This window comes from Elephas maximus, chromosome 21 (genome assembly GCF_024166365.1).
Source record: "Elephas maximus indicus isolate mEleMax1 chromosome 21, mEleMax1 primary haplotype, whole genome shotgun sequence".
Lineage (NCBI taxonomy): Eukaryota > Metazoa > Chordata > Mammalia > Proboscidea > Elephantidae > Elephas > Elephas maximus.
The window spans coordinates 14,997,451-15,015,351 of NC_064839.1; the positions used below are offsets into that span (position 1 = coordinate 14,997,451).

A 17,901-nucleotide genomic window follows, 5' to 3' on the forward strand; every position below is an offset into this window, starting at 1 on the left:
GTCAGCTCAGTCTCCCTGCTGCCTCTCAACTAGCCTCCAGGCAGCAGACCTGTTTCTAAAATAAACATCATATCATGCCACTCCCTTTCTTAAAGGCCCAGTGGTTTTTCCTCACTCCCTACCACTGCCAACAGGGCCCTTCATGCCAGTGACCTGCCTTCCTCCCCAGCTCATTCCCTGCCGCTCTCCCCCTTTGTGGTGCTCCAGCCCAAAGGCAGCCATTTTGTTCTTCCTGGAGCAGCTGATTCCTGCTGCAGCATCTTCGTGCCTGCTAGTCCCTCTGACTAGAAAGCTGTTCTTCTACCTCTTCAAATGGCTGGTTCCTTCTCGTTACTCGGGTCTCAGCTCAAACCCCACCTAGAAGAGCTTCTCCCCACCCCCAGCCATCTAGCACATTATACATTTTATTTTCTTTACAGTATTCGCCAAAATCACAACCACTTATTTACTTATATAGTGTCAGCTTAGTGGGGGCAAGAACCTGGTCTGCCTGGTTCACGCTGTAGCTCTAACACCTAAGACAGTGCCTGGGACACAGCAGGTGCTCGCTATTTGTTGAGTGAATGTTTTTGTAGAGGGAAGTGTCTAAGGTAATTATTAAAGTGCAATTAAGTGCAGAACAGTACAGGTGGTACGACTCCTCCTACTTGGATAACACGAGCTTGCACAGGCATACAACGCCTCGCAGAAACTCACAGGAATTGCTAACAGTGCGTCTGAAGTGTGGAAAGGGACTTTCACATCTTGTATTAAGCCATTCTGTATCATGAGAAATTCTTTACCATGAAGATGGAATACTTTGTAATTAACAATAATTTACTCAGAAAAATTAATCAACTCGTTATTTTATCTATACAATTAAACTTTTTTCAAATTTGGTTCAGTGTTAGAACTCTCGCCTTCCATGTGCAAGACCTGGGTTCAATTCCCGGCCAATGCATGTCATATGCTGCCACGACCCATCTGTCAGTGGAGGCTTGCATGTTGCTGTGATGAACAGATTTCGACAGAGCTTCCAGACTAAGACAGACTAGGAAGAAAAGCCTGGTGATCTACTTCTGATAATGTGCCAATGATAATGGGGGATGGCACAGGACCAGGCAGCATTTCGTTCCATTGTACATAGAGTGATCATGAGCTAAGGTTGAACTGATGGCAGCTAGCAATAACAACTCTTTGACCCAGGGTTAGCACATCCCAACGGTTATGAGCTTAGGAGTTCAACTGTTTTTTGAGATGTTAGAAATGTAGGCGGGAGGCAGACAACATGGTAAAGACCCCTGAGGATGAATCACAGATTTCATGCCACATCACTATTTGTTGCCCGGGGGTATCGGTGCTCACCACGGATGATGTGGAGTCCAGGAGGCTCACCACCTTCATCTCAATGTTGTCCTTGCCAAAGCTCTTGAGCAGTTTCATAACCTCACTCACTGTCAGCCACTTACAATCCACGTCTTGAATAGAAACAATATAATCTCCTTCCTTGGCTCCTGCCAGCTACAAAAGTATTGTTTAAACAAAGGTCAGCATTTATTCATATCCCTGAATCAGACAGTTTCTAAATCCACTGACAAAAAAGGTATTTGCGTAAGTTTGCATCAAGAAAGCAAAAATTTGAAGTTTTCTCTTTGGGCACGTAACATCAGTAAAGCCTTTTATATAGAGTCAGAGTGAAACTAACCTGCTTCAGAAGCACCCTACTTCAATCACCCGGATATGTATGTTTGGGGTGCTTTCTTTGTATCTTGCCAGTTTGACTCCCTGCCAAGATGTTGATGAGTTTTGTTCCAAATCTAGAATGGTACACACTTACTGCAGCTGAGCAATAAGGATCCAGGAAGTGAACTTGAACTGGAGAGTTTCCTCTCAAGGTGAACCCCAAATCCCCTTCTTCTGCAGTGAAATGAATGCTTCGAGGCGGCGTCCATCTCTTGTTAGCCGAAAACACAGATAGGGGGCCCTTTGGAATAGAGCATCATTAGTTGTAGGATTTGAAAGCTGAATCAGACATGTTGCCTGTTGTCCTTGAAGGTTTCATCAGCCCCGTTCAGAGACTAATGATACCATCTGGGATAATAAGCCCTACAGCACTCATGCAAGAACCTTAACAGCCATTTTCCCTTTACACACCTGCAAAATGCAACGAAGGCACTGGGTTTAAAATGCAAAAGCTATCCCCTTAGGTCATTATGAGCTAAGTGTTTAACATACCAGCTTCTGGAAGAAGTCTGTTACTGTCACCTTGGAGAACTGCAGTGGTATAATTCCAACTTCTTGCTCAGTTTTAGCTAGAAAAGAAGATTAAAAGCGAAAAACTAAATGTTTCTGTAACTGAAAAGTTATCCTTGAACTGAGGGCTACAGTCTTCTCTTAGAGGGGAAGAGAAAGCAAAATTGCTTCCTAGTCACTGTCTTTCCTCTTGATTTAGACAAATGGTACAGAAGACGGAACACTGGTCAATCGCCTGGCCCGGCGTGAACTGTGCCTTCCATCTGGGCACCTCCTATGTGCCATACCCTGTTCTGGAACTGGGACAGAGTAGTGACAAATTCGCTGCCTTCCAGGAGCTTATATCCCAGTAGAATTCCTTTGGTGCTCCATAAAATCCTACTGAAAACTAACCAGATTTCAGATGTGGCTGTTATGGAACTTCTACGCCTTTCAGTACAAGTCCTGGGCACAACGGTCCTCCTAACGTGTGATGTGAGGACTTCCCCGTGAGAAGTGGTTTTGCAAACCATGTCCATTGACAGCTTCAAGTCTCTACCAGCATATTCATGCAGTCTCTGGTCCAACCCACACCATAAAGCTAGTTAGCTGCTAGCAAAAGACCCCAGAGCAGGCTAATTATACACGCACAACAAGCATAAAAAGAAAATCAAGGTAGAACACACTCATCTAACTCACAGGCTGAGTCTGTGGCTTCTTACAAGCTGCTTGGCACAGCACTGAGATCAGGCAGGCTGCTCGTCCGCAGCAAGGGTAGCACCACCCTCACCGACAGCCTGGCCAGAGCTGTGTCCCCCCATACCCTCCTGGCCACAGAGCACACTGGGGCCAAGGAGTTGGCTACAGTGCCCGTGGGGAAAACCCCCAGCACCATTCCTGCTCCCACTACTTACACCAGGCTGGTCACCCAGGGCAACTACTTTAATCTCCCTAAGCCTTTATTTCCTCCTCTTTAAAAGGAGGAGGATACTACCATCTCCCTCACAGAGTTGGAGGGAAGGCTGAATGAGATTCTGTATCCATGGGGTGCTTAGTGTCATGCCTGACAGACCCCAAATCCTCAACAAATCATAGCGAACAGTAGTACAGAGCAAGCCCAGGATTCTACCCTGAGCAGGACTTTGTCTTTAAGAAGCTGGTCTATAAAAATCAGGGTGGAGTCCTAGAGGCTGAGGCCAGAGGTGTAAGAAGCGGGCGGGGAGGCATGCACAAAGGTAGTTCCCTCAACTGGACTATCCTTCACCACCTACCCTAACTTCTTCTGGAAAGATCCTTGTGATTCCTCACTGCAAAGTCATCTCTGGGGGAGGCCTTCCACTCCCCCTTCCTGGGCAGAGCTGACCACCACCTTGCCAAGGTCAGCAACAGCTGTCTAGTTCCTGTTGGTATTCCTGAACCCAGGATAGTGCTCAGCACTTGGAGCTGTTAGAGAATGATGGTGGTGATAAGACAGAAAAGAACAAGACTCGGAGAGGAAACAATGGTGCATTTGGTTTTAAAAACTAAAGTTAGAGGTAAAAGACAGATAGCTAAGTGCAGCTTCCCAGAAAGCAGCTGGAAATGTGGGTGGGTGTGGAGTCTGGCAAAGACACCAAGGTTAGGAGTCTTCTGGCTAGAGGTGATGGCTGAAACCCCATAGGAGGTCATGAGGCTTTAAGGAAGAGAGTCTAGAGAAAGAAAACAGGTAGAATAGACCCTTAGAGAATGCCAGGAGGGGTGGCTAGGATAGAGCAAGAACAGCCAGCAAAGCGGATGGAGAGAGGGCTCAGGAAGGTGGGAACAGAACCAAGATGGTAGTGTGTCCTGGACACCAAGGGTGGAGTGTGGAGGGCGAGAGGGCAGTCTGCAGCATCAGATGGTACAAAGTGGGTGATGAAGACAACGACCATAAAGATAGCCAGGATTTGGGAATTAGACAAAAACTCCAAAGCAAGAGCAGCACCTCGCTCACTCACTTCTGCAGCTCTCCTGGTGCCCAGGACACAGAGAGTTTCCCAACCCCCTACAGGATGAGCAAATAAAGGCTGTGTTTACCCAGAGCACGCCGACTCTTACACAGGCCACACTCTATACATAACACAGGCGTCCACACACCAGACAATCAGCCTCAGTCACTTACAAACAACATCAGGAGCATCGATTAAGGTCAGCAGGTCATCGTCCTCTTGGTGCTGGGAATACTTGAGCCGAGAGCGCTGATGCGCCACGGAAAGCACCTCCTGGAGCACCTCAATGTTGCGGAGCTTCGTGCCCAGGCTGGCCTCCCTCACGGACTCCTCATGGTGGACAATGGCTTTGCGCAGATGCGATTTCCCTGCCAAGTGACATGTTTCCTCAATTGCAAATGTGAACATATCGAGAAGTACCCAAGGATCTGCCCAAGAATGTGAACATTCTCTTTTCTGAGGATCTGTCCGGACTGCTTAAGCCTCTCTTCAGTGAATGTGTAATATGCTTACTTGTGTTTGTGAGATTTTCCCTCATTCACTCGATAAACATTTACCCAGTGTTCTAGGCAAGAGAGATAAAGCAATGAACAAAAAACAGCCCCCTCAACCCCTTTCCACCATCTTGGAGCCTGTGGAGGCCTCCTGGGAACAGAACTTCTAAACCAGCAAATATCTGGAAAGCTGTGGTCCAAGGCTATTTTTGCTGGATATAAACAGGATATCCGGAACCAGAGGGAGAACACATGTCTCCTCAAAATTTAAGGTGTTTATGCCTGAGATGAAACTGAATTCTATTAGGCAAGAGATGTGCTTATGTGTACAAAGCAAAGAAGAACACAATGATTCCTGGTGGCAAACCTAACAAAACCAGAGTAATTGAGGAAGGGTAACTGGCGCCCATGGAAAGAGTGGCACAGTTCCTGCCAAATTTCAAAGCAGCCTTTAGCCTGAGACCAGAAGAACTAGATGGTGCCCGGCTACAACTGATGACTGCCTTGACAGGGAACACAACAGAGAACCCCTGAGGGAGCAGGAGAGCAGTGGGATGCAGACCCTAAATTCTCATAAGACCAGACTTAGTGGTCTGACTGAGACTGGAAGGACCCTGGAGATCACGGTCCCCAGATCTTGTTAGCCCAAGACAGGAACCATTCCCAAAGCCAACTCTTCAGACAAGGATTGGACTGGACTGTGTGATAGAAAATGATACTGATGAAGAATGAGCTTCTTGGATCAAGTAGACACATGAGACTATGTGGGCAGCTCCTGTCTGGAGGGGAGATGAGAGGGCAGAGGGGGTCAGAAGCTGGCCAAATGGACACAAAAAGAGACAGTGGAGGGAAGGAGTGTGCTGTCTCATTAAGGGTGGAGCAATGAGGAGTATATAGCAAGGTGTTTATAAATTTTTGTATGAGACTGACTTGATTTGTAAACTTTCACTTAAAGCACAATAATAAAAAAAAAATTCCAAAGCAGCCTTCCTGCTAAGGCCATTAGACACAGGATCCATGTGATGCTGTACACCTCAAGGATTTAAACTTACTGAAAATAAATAAAATTGTGGATTTGTTTAATAAAAAAAAAAATTCCCTGCATTCATGGAGCTCACAGGCTGGTGGGTGAAGATAGATAATTAACAGACAACGAGATACGTAATGGATGACGTGGCAATAAGGTCATAGAGAAAAGCCAGGCAGAGCAGGCAGATGTGGTAAGAGAAGACCAGGGGTGGGAAGCTGCTAGCCTCTAGTATGTGACCAGGGCAGGCCTCTGATAAGGTAACTTTAGAGCAGAGCCTTGAAGGAAGTGGGGAAGCAGCCACAAGGATATCTGACAGATGAGTGGTCCTGAAAGAAAGGACAGGAAGTACAAAGGCCCCGGGGCAGGAGCAGGTGTTCAAGAGCTGGGAGCTGGGTGTGGCTGAAGGGAGTGATGGCAAGAGAGAAGGAGGCCATGAGGTCAGAGAGGAACAGGGGTCAGGGCATGCTTAACCTTACAAGCGTAGGATGAGGACTCTCGCTCCTACTCTGTGTGAGATGGGAGCCCATTAGGGAATGAGCAGAGAACTGATGCGATTTGGCCCATGTGAACAGATGGTGAAGCAGCACAGAGGGAAGCAGGGAGACCTGCAATGAGGCCCCTGCAAAAAGCTGGCAAGTTGCGTAACCTCTCTGTGCCTCCGTTTCCTCAACTATAAAATGGGACCATACTAGTCCTCTCTGACAGTGCTATTGTGAGGGTTGAGTTAGTCAATGTTTGCTAAGTAAGTATGGCCTGGACCAGGTGGTTGGATTCAGGATATGTTTTTTAGGTACAGCCAATGGGATTCGCTAATCAAATGGAGGGTGAGAAAGAAGGACAGGGAGGATGGTGACGCCTATGTGTCTGGCCTAAGCTCCTGCCATCAGTGAGGTAGGGAAATGGTGTGTGTTTTGGAGGGTGGGCAGGATTTGGTGGTAGAAGAATTCAGGTTTTGATATGGAAAGAGATATTCACTTTGAGACATGGCAGACAGCAACTGTGATAATTCATAACTGACATGGCAGAGAGCAACTACGATAATTCATAACTGGTTCTTAGGTGCTCTTGGTGATGAAGCTGTGGATAAGAAAATGAACACATGTGTCCTTCCAAGGGTCATCCTGTGGACCATTAGGGTGTTGGGAGGTGGCCAAAGCTCTGGCTACCCTGCAGGATGCCTGGTCCTTGTGGAACCCGGGAGAACATGGCTCTGGAGGCCCTTCAAGGCTAGAGAATGTGCCTCACAGTCACTGAATCCAGGGTGACCTCGATAACACTGATCTCCCTCGGGGAGCATGGAGATCTGGATGCCCTCATCTTTCGAGAGCCAGCCCTGGCACAGGTTCCGGGGTTGATACACACCCAGCTGTCTGCGCTGGTGTCCATTTTTCAGTGTGGCCAAGGGTGTCAGTCCCTCGGGCATATGGTCATAGAGCTGGGACAGGCACTTCTCCTGGTGGTCCTCATCTGCGCCAGGCTTCACTGCAACAGAAACCACCAGTTAAGTCCTCTCTCATAGACATGGCTATGGGTTCCTTTCCTCTGGTTCAAGTGCCAGTTTTACAAGACATTTCGGTAAATGGGTCTACTTTCCACCACTGGACACACCCTAGGCAATCCTACCCATAAGCCTTTAACCAGGGGCTTTTCAGGGCCAGGCACACTCTAGTGGTTCGTGATTTGGTACTGAGTCTCCACATTCTAGCTTTTCCAAGTCCCCCACCTCATGAAACCTTCAGCATAGACCTGATCCTGCTGCTGCCCTGCATGAAAGCCTATGGTGGCCTCCACACCCGTAACAAAGGACCCTTCCCAGCCCCAGCGTCATCCTCCTGGGCCTGCATCTCACTCTCTAACCTCACCAACACTCCTTTGCTCAGTTTCCTCTGCTTTTAGCTTTCCTTTACCTCCTTGTTCAGATGGAAAAACCCTACTCAGAGTTCAAAGTCACTGCCTCTGAGATATGGATCACGTCCACATGACATATCCATGACCACCAGCTACAACCAACTGCTGCCTCATTCTGTCTCTACAGCCATTACCGAGGCACTATATTTTCATTTACCTGTCTTGTCCCCCTTACTAACCATAGAATAATACTAGTAGTAGCAGCTAACACTTTCAGAGAGCCTACTATGTACTAGGCACTACTTAGCTTTGCATATAGACACTAATTTAGTTATTCCCATCAGCTCTGAGGTAAGTTCTCATTTTACAGATGAGAAAACTGAGGTACAGAGAAGCTAAGTAACTTGCCCAAGATCACACAGCTAATACATGGCAAAGCTGAGATTTGAACCCAGGCTGTCTGGCTCCCGAGTCTATCCTTTTACTTACTCTGTGGGGTTCCCTTCATTAATACTAATTATAACACAAATCTCACCCATCCTCTAGATCAGGGCCAAGATTAGTGTGAGGCAAGTGAGGCATTTGCCTCAGGCTCAAAATTTAAGGAGGTGCCAAAAGCTCAGTAGTCAAGCAAGATACATTATATTTTAGTGCTATTTTTAAAATATCAAAATTAATACAGCTGGTAATAGGGAGCCCTAGGTTGAGAAGGGAGAATGATGACATGTTGTGGGGTTGGTAACTAATGTCACAGAACAATGTGTGTACTAACTATATGATGAGAAACTAGTTTGTTCTGTAAACCTTCATCTAGAAGTACAATTAAAAAAAATTAATGCAAAAAAAATCCACGAAGAGCAGAATACCAAAATATCTTTTTTGCCTTGGGCTCCAACATGGCTCGGCACAGCACTGTTACTGATTACTGGCTTTATTTAGAAGTTTGATCAGGATGGGGTTTTTTGCATTAATTTTTATTTTTTAAATATTACATTACAATGTTATTTATTTATACAAATTCATAGACAGAAAGTAGATCAGGGGTTACCAGAGGCTGGGGGATGGAGTAGTGGGGAGTTACCACTTACTGGGTACAGAGTTTCTGTTTGGTGTGATGGAAAAGTTTTAGAAATAGTGGAGATGGTTGTACAACACTGGAAATGTAGTTAATGCCATTGAACTATATACTTAAAAATGATTAAAAGGGCAAATTTTATGCTATATTTTACCCCATTAAAAAAAAAAAAGTTACCTTCATTATTGAGATTTTCAGCATTCCCTTAAATTCTGAGCCTAAGGCAAGTGCCTCACCCTAGTCCTGACCTATTCGAAGTTACAGGTGAAAAGTCACCCCCATGAAGCTGTCTGCTATACCCCAGGCAGAGTTAAAGCTATCCCCTCTTCTCCCATGGCAAGACTTTATAATCCCAAATCCAGAGGCACTTCAAAAGAAAGGCCTGGAGATCTACTTCTGAAATATTAGCCATTAAAAACCCAATGCCCTGACCAGACCTAATGGTCTGACAGAGACTGGAGGAACCCCCAAAACTAGGGCCCCCCAGACACTCTGTTAACCCAGAAATGAAGCCATTCCTGAAGCCCAGTCTTCAGACGAAAGTTAGACTGGACGTAATACTCGGACGGAATGTGCTTCTTAGTTCAATCAGATACATGAGACCAAATGAGCAGCTCCTGCTGGGAGGTAGGATAAGAAGGAAGGAAGGGACAGGAACTGGTTGAACGGACACAAGAATCCCGGGGTGCAAAGGGGAAGTGCGCTGTCACGTTGTAGGGATTGCAACTAGGGTCACAAAACAGTATGTGTATAAATTTTTGTATGAGAAATTAACTTGAGCTGTAAACTTTCACCTAAAGCACAATAATAAAAAATTAAAAAAAAAAGAAAGCCCAATGCCCAATGAAGCACATTTCTACTCTGACACACATGGGTCTCCATGACTTGGAATTGACTCGGCGGCAAGCACCACTCATCCCACCCTAGCGGGTATGACAGTTGCCTGGGTCAATATGTAATCCCATCCTCTACCCTCAGGCTATGAGCATCTCCAAGGCAGACCGACAGTTCTCTCAGCTCAGAAACCCCCAGAGACAGCAAAACCACAACCCTGACCAAGCCCCAGACCCCCGTGTCCCCGCTTCTCACACTGATGGTCGATGAGGAGGATGGCGGCAAAGTAGTGAGCCAGGGCCCCATAGTGGTGGGCCTTCACGCAGGCCAAGCTGGCCCAGGAGTAGGGGATGTTCTCCTTCACCGGTGCCTGGCTCATGGCTGCATGCAGCTGCTGGTAGACCTCCCCCACCTGAAATAGAGGGGACATTGGGAGGGGGAGCCTGGCCCAGGGGTCCTTGTGCCCCCAGACCTGTAGTAAAAGAGCCCTTTCTTTCCTACAGCAGCCCTTGCCAGAAGGCTGCTCCAGAATCTGGGAGCAACTCCAAGGGCTCCCCATGCTGTCAGTGCCAGAGTTAACAGGGGACTCAGGCAGCTGTCATTATGCTGGTTTTAGGCTAAGCTGCAGACGGAATCAGTGACCCATATCTGAAACACCAGTACTTGCCAAGAAAACACAAACCAGGTGCCTGGCCAGGGTGGGCATGCTGCCCAGGCCGCGGGCAGAGCCCCCGCTGCCGCCAGTGCTCCTGTGTAATGTATCCCCCCCACCCCCAGGAAGTCTCAGGAACAGGGAAGCCTTACCTTGGCAGCTTCTTGAGCCACCTTCACCAGCATGAAGAACTCATTCTGGATCCCAGGAAGGCAGATTTTCTCAAACATGCATTCCTGGGCTTGTGCGAGCATCATTTTGACCAGCACGCTGAGCATGGCAGGGCTCATGTCGTAACTTGGAGTATGAGTAAAGGTCTCTTTCAGGTAGTTTAAAACCCCTGGAATTGTACATTTTTTGCACATTAGTTGGGGAACATATTTATTTCACCGTGCTGCTCAGAAGTATAGAAAAAGATAGAAACAAAGATATAAAACTGCTGTCCTAGGGTATATCTTAAGAAATCATATTCTCATCTGGGTCTAGGGGTCATAAATATAAGGAGTCGGAGAGTACAAGTACCGAGGTCCCACGGAAGGGGCCATGTGCCAAGGAACTGCAGACAACTTCTAAAAGCTCAGGGAGGGCCCTGGTCCTCAACCAGCAAAAGAACAGGGCCCGTTGGAACAACAGAGAAAGGAGGAGGAAATGTAATGTGTGGCTAACTGCCTTTGCCATGAGACCAGAAGAACTGGATGGTGCCCGGCTACCATTACTGAACATTTTGATTGAAGCATCTATAGAAGATGCCGCAGAGAATTTCAAAATCCCGTGGACTCCAGACTTTCCGGAGGCTATTGCCCTTAGGTAATCTTTAAACTCCAAACCTGAAACCAAAAACATTCCCTGAAGTCTTCTTAAAACCAAACACTAGTCTAGCTTAACTAGTAAAGACTGTCTGCCTTGAGCTTTGTGCTCTTTTAGGATCTATCTATATAGGATCAGGAAACCCTGGCGGTGTAGTGGTTAAGTGCTACAGCTGTTCACCAAGAGGTAGGCAGCTCCTTAGAAACTCTATCGGGGTCGCTATGAGTTGGAATCGACTTGACGGCAGTGGGTTTGGTTTTTCGGGTTTTATGTAGGATCAAATTGACAATAGTAACTCAAAAGATTAGTCAGAAACCTTAGAGGGCAGGAAGTTTATGTTAATGGGGGAGGAACAACTCAGAAAAGGAGGGTGAGAATGGTTGTGCAACTCAAAGAATATAATCAACATCACTGAATTGTACACATAGACTCTGTTGCATTGGTGTATGTTCTGCTGTGTATATTCTCCATAACAACAAAAATAAAATAAATTACTAAAAAAAAAGAACGGGGACCTCGGTCTTACACTCTCAAAAAACTTAATTCTGCCAACAATCTGAACGACCTTCGAAGAGAACCTCAAGTATCATAAGACAGTAGCCATAGTCAACACCATGACTCCAGCTGTGTGAGACCCTGAGGAGAGAATCCACCTAAGCTAAGTTTGGACTTCTGAGCTACAGAAACTGTAAGATAATAAAATGATGTTGTTTCAAGCCTCTAAAAAAAATAAATAAAAAGAATCAGATTCTCTTCCAAGATGGCTACAACCCTGTTAAGCAGAGAAACCAGTCTCCTATGTCCTGGCGATTCTATCTGCCTTCCATTCCACCAGCCACTCCTTGGAAACCCTCTGGGACAGTTCTACTCTGTCCTATAGGGTCACTAGGAGTCGGAATCGACTCAATGGCAATGGGTTTGTTTTATTCTTTTGTTTTTCCCCCATTCCTCTCACCTGGAACAATTGTGAGGAATGCAACTCAGGAAAGCAGAAAGCAGGCAGGACAACTGAGGGGCTCATAGGGTGATATCCAGAAATTCTGGAATCCCCCAGGACCGCAGGAAAGATTAATTCAGCCCAGTCCCATAGACACTTTCACGCTCTGGCCCCCAGCTGATTTTTTTATAGTTTTGAAAATTAACTGTCAGAGAATTAACTGACAATCAATCTGGAGCTGAAATATAATCTCTGACATGAATCCCATCCAACTGGTTCCTCTGGTTTTGTGGCAGAGCATAAATTACCCCATAAAAGGATTAGGGTCAACCCAGCTCTGCAGGCGGACTGCACCCTGGAGGCTCACTCACTCTCTGAGGTTCTGAAGCTTTCTCTCACCACCTCCATAATCTTGGAGACAAGTCCTATCCTTGTCCTGCTCCTCCTATCCTTCACTAAGATCCTTCAGAAAGAAAGATGAGCCCAGAGAGAGATTTACAGTAAACCAAATCGACTCCCTCGTGGAGTCTGCAGAAGTCCTGAGATACAATCATTTTACAAATTCCATGTTTAGCCAAAATGACAAGGGCTACAGTACTTCGCAGCCTTGTAGAGCAAAGTAAAGTACCCAGAAAGGTTCTCCTCCAGAGCTATCCTGCCAAGGCAGAATGACAAGGCTAAGTACCAAAGCAAGAGTGCTATTGAGCCAGATGAGGGGCTTATGCTGTGGTCTGCACTCTGCCCCTGCTTTTGCCTACAGTCCCCTATCCTGAGTCTGGCTGGACATAGACCATGCTAGAGGTACGCCAGATAGAACCTTCAGGCACATGTGAGCCTCCCTGGGTGTCTGCACCAGGTCTGCGGGGACTCCCCCCACCCCTCAATGGCCCTGTCCTCTGCTGCTAAACTGCATTCCTCCTCTACCTGGCTCATACCAAGATGGGCTGCAGTGGTGACTGGCTGAGAAAAAGAAGTTCAAATGAGAATGGGTTTGTAAGTCCCAGAGAAGATGATAGGCTCATTAAGCACTTGTAGGCATCACCTGATACAAGGGCAGAGCAGCAACCTCAGGTTGGCAAACATCGTGGAATAACGCTAAAAGGGCAGATAGCAATAGGCACTGATAAGGCATACTTAATAAAAGAGAAAAAAGCCTACATTTTCACCATTCAGGAATACTTATTCTGTTTTTTTTTTTTTCAATATTGTGTTGGTTCACTGGATTCTTGTGGCCACTCATTTGGAAAAGATTAACCGTTAACTACAGGATTCACTATGTACCATAAGCCATATGGAAATGGAGACGGCAGGATTTGAACCACTAAGCACTTCTCTCGGTGGAAACTGGTCTGGCCTTGCAGGCTCCTGTGTCCAAGTGTGGGGGTGAGGAGCACCCACAGACCCTGCCCCTGCAGAGACATACCTGCAGCTCTCTGAAAGGCATCCATGGCACTCTCCAGCCCAGCCTGTGTCTGCCGATTGCACCGGGTTCCAATCTGTGTATAGAGGGCTCCAATGTTAAACAGAACGCTGGCCTTCTCCAGTAGCAAGTTCTGCTGGCTGACCGGAACTCCAGTGAGGGAGTCGTACCTATTTAAAAGAAACATGCTTTGAGAATAGGGATGACTTGGCTAGTTAATATCCACCTTATCGTGAAAATAACTTGACAAAATTAGTTTCTTAAATGAATGGCGAAAAGATGCACATGTAGTGAGGTGCTGTTTTCTGAGTGAGGTGGCAGGCCCTCATCCTTCATGAAGAACCTCACCAATGCATGCAAAAAGAAAGTTTATTGGTGTTTTTTTTAATGTGGCTGCTCCTAAATGAAATATAGCAGTTATTCAGTCATCATAATTTTTCCCGAAGTCTTAAGATTCAGGATTTGTTATCAAGTTTGCAAGTCAGCCGGGGGTAGGCAGAGGGGGAGCGCCCTCCTAATTCAAGTCTAAGAAGAAATCATCTTTAGCATTCTCACCAGTGCAGGTCAATAAGTGCATTTTTATGAAACGTCATCAGCCTTTCCTTTCCAAAAGAAAGGCGCTGGTAGCTGTCTCCGTGGTCAACTTTAATTCTGAGTATGCTCCGAGCTGCTAGGATCTACTCTCCCAACAGCCACACTCCCAAGTCCACTCAGAGAACAGGTACACTACTTCCCAAGCATTTCAATAATACTAATCCTGAAAACACTAGTCCCAGAAAAGAATCAGGTGTTCTGCTTCACTTTTTAAAATTTTGTGTATTTCTGTTTGGTGCTCTTGTTTTGGGGAAAAAACTCAATTCCTACCCTCGTCCCATCCGGGACAAGAATCTGGCTTCTTGTTAATTCCACCTCAGAATCCTGGTGTTCCCCAACTATAAAATGAGAAGGAAAAATGCCTCTCCTTCTGGGCTCACTTGTTCTGAGAAGCAAGAAGGCAAGGTTGGTTGGTGCCTTCCCCCTGCAGATCCCCTTCATAAATAAATGCCAATTTCCTGACGTCTCTCTGGGCTTTTCCTGTATAAACGCAGCAATTTAGAAAAGACAGGGCTGCAGTGAAAAAGGACAGCCAGTCTACAGAGGAGCATCTGTGGTGCCAAGGAGCTGAAACTATGGCTGACGTGGGAAACACCAGCAGGAACTCAGTACCTACCATGTAAACAAGATCCCCATCTGTCTGGTGGGTGGGAAGAATCTGCTCTCCACAAAACCCAGCTGGATAAAGTAACTCATCAGCAGTTCAACACCAGCCTCATCCCGGCTGGGCGTCCGACAAGCCTAAAACGAGAAGAACCCCAGAGAGGGTGAGCAGATAAGTGGACACAGCAGACGGCCCCTTCCTACATGCTCCAGGCGTCTCTCGCTGTTTCTGTGGATCTTGGGCCCCACAGCTGGGATCGTGAACTCAAGGAGGAGTGGGAAGGGCTTGACACAGAATCAAGAGTCCTGGAAGCCAGCTTTGGATGTACCACCGGGCAAGTGTCTCTCCTTCTGTGGTTTTCTTATGTAACAAGTGGAATAGATGGTTTTGACAGTCCCTCCCTCTCACCCTGACCACCTAAGATTCTATAACCGGTGGGCAGGGATGGGATATTCTGAAGAGTCAACAAGCAGGTGGCAGCCACCCGCCCTGCTGCACACAAACACTTACCTGTCTCAGATCCATAAGATCGGCGATTTCATCTTCATGTAAATAGCTATCTTCACTGTAGTGTTCCAGGATAAAATCCTTTATGAAAAACAAGATAAGAAAGTAAAAGACGTGATTCAAGATCATAAGTGCATAAAACAATAATAATACCGCCTTTCAAAAATGTATGTAGAATAAAAGGAAAACTTATAAGCAATTGTACACTACAGCGATTTTCTGAGTGGTTGGATTTATTTTCTTAAATATAAATATGTATCTTTTTAAAATCTTGCCTTTTTTGCTTTAGGAAAAAGAAAAGTTGAAGTTATTTTTTTACTTAAAAACGTCTTTGTAACGTGGCTAAGTGACCCGTATATTAAACAATTTGGGCAAACGTCACAAGATATTCTGGGGCTTAGACCTTTGTGCTCCGGGCTGCCTCAGTACCTGGGCACGGGGTCTTCCTGGAAAAGGAGACTCGTGTTCCGGGGACTGTTACGGCCACGCTACCCTCAGGGTCTGTGATGGGAGCCTCTGAGTGAGCAACTCTGGGCACTTCCACAAATGAATCACCCTGGTGAGGGGCCAACTCCACAGCCCAGTGTTTGAAGACTGCCGTTAGTTCATGCAGTCATTCAACAAATGTTTCTTGGGCACCTACTATGTGCTAGGCATTTTCCTAAGTCCTTAAACTATCTCAGCGAACAAAAGAGACAAGATCCCTGCCCTCGTTACCCTCCAGCCAAAGATTAGACAGGCCCATAAAACAAACAATAATACATGTAGCTGAACCATGTGTACGAGACTAGATGTGCACATCGGCCCAGAGGCAAGGACGAGAAGGCGGGAGGGGACAGGAAAGCTGGACGAATGGAAACGGTGAGCCCAGGTTCAAGAAAGGAAAGCGCTGGTACATCATGGGTTTGGCAACCAGTGTCACAAAACAATACGTGTATTAATTGTTTAACAAGAAACTAAATTGCTCTATAAACCTTCATCTAAAGCACGAAAAAAAAAAAAGATCCCTACCCTCATGGAGTGCTTCTATTCTACAAGGTGAGACAGAAAATAAAAAACAAACATAAGAAAGAAGTGAATTATACAGTATATTAGAAGACAGTCCAGGTGTGGTGGGTCAGTGGTAGAATTCTCGCCTTCCGTGCCAGGGACCTGGGTTTGATTCCTGGCCATTGCAGCTCATGCACGGGCAACATTTCTTTCCGTTCAATGTCAGCTAACAGCCCCCCGGAAACTACCAATTCAGAATTTCTGGGGATCACCAAAATTTGAGAAGCACGAATATAGTATATTTGAAGATGGCAAGTATTATAGGAAAATAAAATGAGAGTAGTGTAAGGGGCAAGTCCTGGGTGATGCAAATGGTTAACCCATTCGGCTGCTAACCAAAAGGTTGGAGGTTCAAGTCCACCCAGAGGTACCTTGGAAGAAAGGCCTGGAGATCTACTTCCCAAAAAATCAGCCATTGAAACCCTATGGAGCACAGTTCTACTCTGACATGTGGGATTGCCATGAATCTGAGTCCCCCAGAAGGAAAGTGGTTTTTGGTTCCCTCTCCTCCTACCCTCTGACCTCCTGCTGGCGCTCCTCCCCTTGGCCACACTCAGTAGGAAGCCATAGAGTTGGGGGGGGGGGTCTGTTGATGCCTCCCCTGGCACAGAGCAGGAGCAAAACTGATTAACTCCTAAAACATGGTTTGGGAGAAAGTGGCTAACCGTTTGTTGGGGGGAAAACAAAAGTTATAGCCCTCCACCTTGCTTTTTACTGCAAAATAACTTCCAGATAGATTGAATGTTAAAAACTCAACAACAAAGCATTAGAAGAAACTAGATTGAAATATCCATGCTACCTTGGTGTGGAGCATGCCTTTCAGAATGTATCATCAAAGGCAGAACTGCAGAAATTATAAAGGAAAGAACCAGTAAGTTAATAACATAAAAGTCTGCATGGCAAAAAATATGTATATCTTTCTAACTGGTTATTGTTTGTATAAGCAAAGTTAAAGGAAAGAATATACTGGGAGAAATATTTGTATTATACATAGCAAAGGGTTAATATCCTTAATACATAAAGGATTAAGAGCTCAGCTGCTAACCAAAAGGCTGGCTGTTCAAATCTACCAGCCGCTCCTTGGAAACCCTATGGGGCAGCTCTATTCTATCCTACAGGGTCACTATGAGTCAGAATCGACTCAGCAACGAAGGGTGTGGTTTTGGTTTGGTTATAAGAAATCAGAACAACAGTATGGAAAAGTGAGCAAAGAATAGAAACGGGACTTTGAGAAAGGAGAAAATGTAAGCGGCAAATAAGCATGTGAGAATATATTCGACGCCAGTACTAACTGGAGAAATGCAAACTGTAATAAATTAAGACATTATTACATCACTATTTTAAGATAGATTTTTAAAAAATGTTTTTTTTTTTTTTAAATCAAAATGATTAATACTCAGTGTAGAAATGAAAGACAGGACCACTTCTGGTGAGTCATTCGGCAAAAGATTTATCTTTGACCTGCCAAATCCACATCAAGTGTGCAAAAATGCTCAGTGGAGGACCGCTCATAACAAACTAGCATTTGAGAATTGCTTAAATAACGGAGGAAACCCTGGTGGCATAGTGGTTAAGTGCTACAGCTGTTAACCAAGAGGTTGGCAGTTTAAATCCGCCAGGCGCTCCCTGGAAACTCTACGGGGCAGTTCCACTCTGCCCTATAGGGTCGCTATAAGTCAGAATCGACTTGACGGCAGTGGGTTTGGTTTGGTTTTTTAAATAATGGAAACAACAGCTACCTTGTTTAGCACCAACTACACGCTGGTGGTATACTGCTACGGCTGCCATCCAAAAGGTCGGCAGTTCGAATCCACCAGTTGCTCCTTGGAAATCCTACGGGGCAGTTGTACTCTGTCCTACAGGGTCGCTAT

General features: G+C 45.9%; 1 protein-coding gene across 2 annotated transcripts in view; it reads right to left on the minus strand.

Annotated features, from left to right (window-relative positions):
- RHPN2 (rhophilin Rho GTPase binding protein 2) overlaps positions 1–17,901 on the minus strand; it is a 56,622-nt gene that overhangs the window by 5,284 nt on the left and 33,437 nt on the right. For both annotated transcript variants that reach the window (XM_049864266.1, XM_049864267.1), the window contains 10 exons: positions 14,984–15,061; positions 14,486–14,610; positions 13,279–13,445; positions 10,264–10,451; positions 9,715–9,871; positions 7,065–7,184; positions 4,352–4,546; positions 2,215–2,291; positions 1,817–1,963; positions 1,345–1,500 (listed from right to left, as the gene is read on the minus strand). In XM_049864266.1, the coding sequence (XP_049720223.1) occupies positions 1,345–1,500; positions 1,817–1,963; positions 2,215–2,291; positions 4,352–4,546; positions 7,065–7,184; positions 9,715–9,871; positions 10,264–10,451; positions 13,279–13,445; positions 14,486–14,610; positions 14,984–15,061 (1,410 nt within the window). The remainder of the gene's footprint in view (positions 1–1,344; positions 1,501–1,816; positions 1,964–2,214; positions 2,292–4,351; positions 4,547–7,064; positions 7,185–9,714; positions 9,872–10,263; positions 10,452–13,278; positions 13,446–14,485; positions 14,611–14,983; positions 15,062–17,901) is intronic.